Here is a 6,000-nt window from a genome sequence, read left to right as displayed (position 1 = left end):
GCTCAGCTTGCTTCTGCAATACTTTTTGTGAAGATCTATTTTGGAACAAATTTTAGAAGTTTTGGGTTTGTTTGCTTATGTTTAATTTGTGATAGTATTTGTTGGTACTGTTTTTCTATAGCCCTCACAAAACCCTGAGTCTTCCAGAGAAATTTTTTCTTGGTCTCTACTTAAGACAATGACAAAAAACAGGAAATGCCAACTTCAGGTGTGAATGCTTTGCAAAATAAAAACCATGTAAAATAATGGCTTTTATGGCTTTTATCGTAATTTGAACGGTATGGCAACCTTTACTATACTGCCTCATACTAATTATCCACTCTTTGAAAAAATTGTCTGTGCATTTGTGGTACTTTTAAGTTAAGCAATTCAATCTCATTTGAGTCAAAGGGGATACTTTCTAACAACTTCAGGGGTTCAAGCTTTAAAACAGTAAAATTATCATGAAAAAAAACACTCAAGGGTTGAATAGTCTTATAAGTGATACTTTGGCTGATCCTTAAAACTCTCTTTTTTAATTAGCTCCTGAATCTTTTTCTCAGGCAGCAGAGTGGGTAGAAGGTGTCACTGAAGATGGTCATACCTATTACTATAACACACAAACAGGAGGTAAGGAGAGCTTGTTTTCCAGTTAAGCTGTTTCAGAAGAGAGGGTTTTCAGAGCAGCATTTTATTTTGCAAATAACTGCATTTTAAAGGCCATTACTAAGTTTTGTATTTTTTAATCTGTTACCTTAGTTGAAATATACTTGTTGCTTAAGTCAATGCTGGCTTTATAGCTGTATTGTCAGTGTGTATGCATTTGTGCTTCATAGGTTTTTTTAGACATTCAACTTACAACTCTAAAATATGGGTGGTTCTTTTCTACATATATATTGAAATTACAGTTTAGAAACCAGAAAGGGGCAGGATTTTGTTTTCACAAGTATGGAGGACTGAATAAGAATCTCCTAAACTTTTCCTCTTGCTGACATAGCGTTGATAAGAGAGCCCAGACTCTTACCTCCTACTTCTTTTCCTACATGGGGAACTTTGTGGTAACCCCCCCAGAGCAGGCATCTGTTTTCTAAATCTGTTTGAAACATTTTAAGGTCAACGATGCCTCTCTGGAGAGCAAGTGATTTTATGCTGGCTATGAGTTTTCCTTCTGCTGTTGGGTATGAAGTGGTATTCCTGACTATGCCAAGAATAGAAAAAAAAAACCCAAAACCTTTCCGTTTTTCAGCATGCAACTCCCCTGCTCAAATGATTTGTGATTTTTTTTTTTCTTTTGAAAGGCAAATGAGATGCTGGTTATTTTTAAACATTGCCTTGTAAGTTCAGATACATTTTATGCCTTTGGTTGTATTGGTTTTTAAAGTTCTTCATGGACACATGACACTGGTGAAGAATGTCTTTGTAATCGTTGTATTTGGTAAAATTTTGGCTTGTGAGATTTTAAAGTGATCCCTTACTTTTATATAGCTGCAAGTATCTTGGAAATGCTTGAAAATTACTTGTCAGTTCTGTTAACGCTAATCCCATCCTCTGAAGACAAGACAACTTGTTAACCAAGGAGACTGATCGTAGTGTCTCATCTGAAGCATGTAACTTAAGAGGCCGGTATCTCTAGGCTTAGCTCCTGCTCTGAGTCATACTTTGGGAGGCTGCACCTTACTCCACTGGCTATATGTGACACCTAGGAAAGTGAACTTTCTCAGTTACTGGTCTAAAGCTACATGACAGCACTACCCTTAAGAGACTGGTTTGTTTGTTCAAAGCCACTCGTTGCCAGTCTTACACCTTTACTTCTTCAAGATACATCTAGAAGCATACCTGTTAAATGTTGTTTTCAGTTAGGGTTTTCTTTGGAAATAGATAAAATAATTGGAAAAATAGTAGGTTTATTACATTTGAAAGCTTAAATAAAATTCTAGATTGAAAGTTGGTGTACTTTTGCCTTATTGTTACTAAAAGCAGTTTTAAGACCATTGAGTCAACTTTTATTTAAATATTTCCTCTCAATATATTTGCTGGAATACTACCTTCTCATTGAAAATGAGGTCATATCCTGTAGATACTTTCATGTCTTTTCAGAATAGTGTTTGTATTTACTTGACAGCTCTTTAATTTTAGAGATCTAAATTAGAGATTTAATTTAGAGACCTAATGTTACCAAGCCAAGTAGCACAGGGAAGGGGTTTATCTGCCTGGAGAGCTGAGGCTTGCAGTTAGTGTTCTTTACCTTATCCTGTCTTCGTAATCAATGGACAACTCAAATCAAATAGGCACCTCTAGAGGGCAGTTTGGCTGTCCTGTGTTAGGACGAGAGGGACCACAGTCTTGTGGACTGCAGTTTGCTGTGCGTGATATTTTTCTTAAGCGCTAATTACAACAAGCTTTATCAACAGTGAACTCAGCTGTCATGACAGTATCTCTGCTGAGAAGTGAAACGTTATCTTTCTGATTATGTTTACTAAAACAAACATACTGAACAAAGGCAAAAGCCTGGTGCTAAATTATTTGCTGTATCTTTGCATAAGGCAGCACTGCTTCTGAAAGGTAATGTTGTCAAAGCAGTAACAGATCAGAATTAAAAACATAAATAATGTGGTTATTCTGATATCTTGGACAGTATCCACGTGGGAGAAACCGGATGGTTTTGTTTCATCTTCAAATAAGAGTCAACGTGAGAAGCATTCTGAAGAGCTTGCAGAAACAGATTCCAAAGCGTCTGAATCAGACTCGGAAGATAGTGAAAATGAAGCACGGAGTTCAGAAACAAAGTTTAAGGTAAGTTCTCTCTTCAGATTTATTTTACATACAGTATTAATTTTCTAGCATAAGATGATTTATCTTTTCTCTCTTGTGATAGGCTGTACTCATTGTAATGAGGTTAAACCATATGCGTCAAAGTAGAAGTTTGCGCTTGTTTGAATAGTAAAATGAATCTTTATTTAGTTATTTGGCCCATTAGTGGCACTGTTCCAGAATAGAAAGCATGATCTTTCCTTCAGCCCACCAGAAGTCGATTGAATTCTGCAAGAAATGTGATGTTCTCTGAGAAAGGTCACTGTCATCTCTCTGAAATAATCCACAAAATGATTTGGATTTGGGTGTGAGGATATGACTTCTAACCTTCATTGGTAAATGTGACTGCAAGAGACCTTCAGGGAATGCCTTTGACTGAAAATGACATGGTTGTAGTTTCCTTATTAATTGAGAAAAACATTGGCAGCATACAGTACAAAACCTGTATCAGTTATATATTTTTGTCTTTAGATTTAAAACTTAAGACAAAGGGTGTGATTATGGCTCTGGTTGGGTCAGATGTTTTTTCTGAAACTGGTAGTTCAGAACACGCAGAGACAGTTTAAATGTAAAATGTATTCATAGACAGGTGTTAATTCTAAAATATATATTTTTCTATCACTGTGCATCATTATAAACTACTACTAGTAAATTGTGTGTATCTACATGCATTGAATTTTTGCCTCTTTCTGGTTTTTTTACACATGCTAAGCTTTGTTTTTAAGTAAGTTTTTATTGCCTACTCCTTGCTAACTTCAGCCTTGATAGATGGGATTTTCCAACTTTAACTTTTTGTAACATTTAAGATTTTTTTTCAACTCTGCATGTGGTGAAAGCTCAAGGAGAGAAATTTAAAGATTTTTTTACAGTATGAGTTTATTGTTTCAAGTTACTCTTGGTTGAAAAGTATGAATAGTAGTTAATAGTAAATAGAAGATGTAAAATAAAGCTACATTGTGTTTTTATTTAGGCATTTTTGCTTAAGGTGGGTTTTTTCCTCTTTAGAGGAAAGGAGGTAATGGTGAAGAATCAGAGGAAGGGAAAAAGTCTCCCAAAGCTAAAAAGTTAAGTCCTTATGGGAAATGGAGAGAAGTTAAGCCAGAAGAAACTGGTGATAAAGAGGAGAGTACGTCAGCTTCCCAAGAAACCTCCAGTGATGCACCTAACAAGACCAACCCTTACGGAAAATGGAAAGCAATTAAGGAAGAAGAAGAAGAAGAAGGAGGAGAGGAAGAACCATGGTGAGGATCTTTTTACCATAGTTATTTTCATAATATTTGTTTCCAGAATACTTGTTTTCAGAGCTGAAGCTGCTTCTTCTGAATTCTAGCAGAATTAGCACAGCAGTGATTGGAAACGTAGCCCAAACACAATTCTTTCCGCAGTGATTATTTTAGGTAATAGCTCTCCATGACAGATAGTGGTGGTGTTTTGGTTTTAGTGTAGAAGTTCACCATGAGTACAAAGTCAATTAAAGTGATTTAAGGGATAGTTGTCATCATCATTTTCCTCGGAGGCCGAGTATCAACTATTTAAATGTACTTACTCTAAGCTTATGTTCCTTGACATCGTCTCCTTCAACAATCTGGTTCAGCTGCCTCAGGAGCTCTTGTGACTGTTTTTTCAACTGCTTCCAGCTTTGGAACAGCATAGGCAGCTTTCTCGGGGCCTCTAGCTTCCAGGCTAAATTCTGTTTCTTTCTGATGAGTAATTAGTTGGGCTAACTCTGCCTGGAGTTCAAGATCTATCTTGATCTTCCAGGGCCAGCAGCAACCTGATCTTGATCGTACTGGGTTAGCATTGCTTTGAATTCCTTCCCTGTGGGATCCATAGTTGCTGACATAATGAGTATGCTTTTTTAGACTCCGAGCCATTTCTACCCAAGCCCCGTATGTTTGGCTGAGTTACTTCCACAAGCAGTGAATTATTTCTCACTTTGTGGTGTTGTACTGACTCTAACTGTTCACTTGAAGGACACAGCCTAAAAGACACTTCAGATTTTTTGTCTTACTTTCACCCAGTATTGCAGTACAAGACTTCTGGTTGAACTGTTTTTCTTCTTCCCTAATTTCCCTCATTTGAAAACAAAGTTAAGCAAAACCAAAACAAAATCCACTACAACCTTTTCTGCTGTCACTATGGGTAAGTCCTGGAGGCTCTTATAAAGTGGTGTGAGACACTTCCTGTAATGATTTAAATAAGATGAATGACAAAACATGTAATCTAGTTATGCCAATTTTAAATCTGGAAGCTGTCTCTCTCTCCCACGTCCAGCTGATGTACTGCAGATGTTTTCACGACATGCATCTGATCAGGAGGGGGTTTTTTGTTTTGTTTTACTGCATAATGCCTGAGATGGCTCATTTTCTTGTGAAGCATGCTGTCTTTTATGGCCAGTTTTTTGTTATGGGGAACTCTAGGAATCTGGAAAAATTAGGAGAATGAAATCAGTCTTTTCCCTCATACTCACCCCATTCTCCAGCATTTTAGTTCCAAATTTTTCAGCCGATACAGTTTTGACACTGTTTGAACTAAATTAAGCACTGATACACTTCCTTGGAGATGATAACATCACTTGATCAGTTCACATAACACCTCCTGTATTGGACCAGCTAACCACTCCTTGTCTCCAGAGCTGATAAATTCTTTCAGGTTTTTGGAAAGCACTGTCCAATAAAAAGTGCTTTCAGCTACTGAACCTTATGTCTCAGTCTGTACATTAACACACAGACTTGATATATACACACATGTAAATGAGACAAATGCAGTTGTTCATTATTTACTTTAAATTGAGACTAGGCACAGTGCCAGCCACTTTCAGGAAGTTTATATTTTAGGGATACTGCAACAGTCATATTTTCTTGACTTGCAGTCATTCTCGTGGCTCTTTTTTGACTGTTTGAGCTGAACCATGTCTTCCTTGAAGCATAGGACCTGAAACTGAGCTGACATCAGACTAACACTCAGTAATACTGAAAGATTTTTTGTATGGATTGGCCAGGAGAACAATGCGTATCTCTTTGCAGTAGTGTTATGCTGGTGTGATTCCTGATGGACTTGTGATTTAGATCATTTTCTGCGAACTGTTTTGTTGTTCTCCATCGTATGTTTGTGCCACAAGTTATTCTTGTAGAATACAGTGTTTTGCTGTTGACTTCCTAAAACGGATTGGTCATTTTTACACGATGACTTTGATTTGTTTAGATCAGT

The 6,000-nt window shown here is 37.0% G+C and overlaps 1 protein-coding gene across 1 annotated transcript in view; it reads left to right on the top strand.

The window, feature by feature from the left end:
* WBP4 (WW domain binding protein 4) overlaps positions 1–6,000 on the top strand; it is a 47,513-nt gene that overhangs the window by 35,776 nt on the left and 5,737 nt on the right. The window contains exons 8-10 of the mRNA XM_009322857.1: positions 543–609; positions 2,615–2,772; positions 3,796–4,031. Of these exons, the coding sequence (XP_009321132.1) occupies positions 543–609; positions 2,615–2,772; positions 3,796–4,031 (461 nt within the window). The remainder of the gene's footprint in view (positions 1–542; positions 610–2,614; positions 2,773–3,795; positions 4,032–6,000) is intronic.

This window comes from Pygoscelis adeliae, unplaced genomic scaffold (assembly GCF_000699105.1).
Source record: "Pygoscelis adeliae isolate BGI_AS28 unplaced genomic scaffold, ASM69910v1 Scaffold74, whole genome shotgun sequence".
Classification (NCBI taxonomy): domain Eukaryota; kingdom Metazoa; phylum Chordata; class Aves; order Sphenisciformes; family Spheniscidae; genus Pygoscelis; species Pygoscelis adeliae.
The sequence above is the reverse complement of the archived record's forward strand: the minus strand, read 5'-3'. Positions and strand labels throughout refer to the sequence as shown.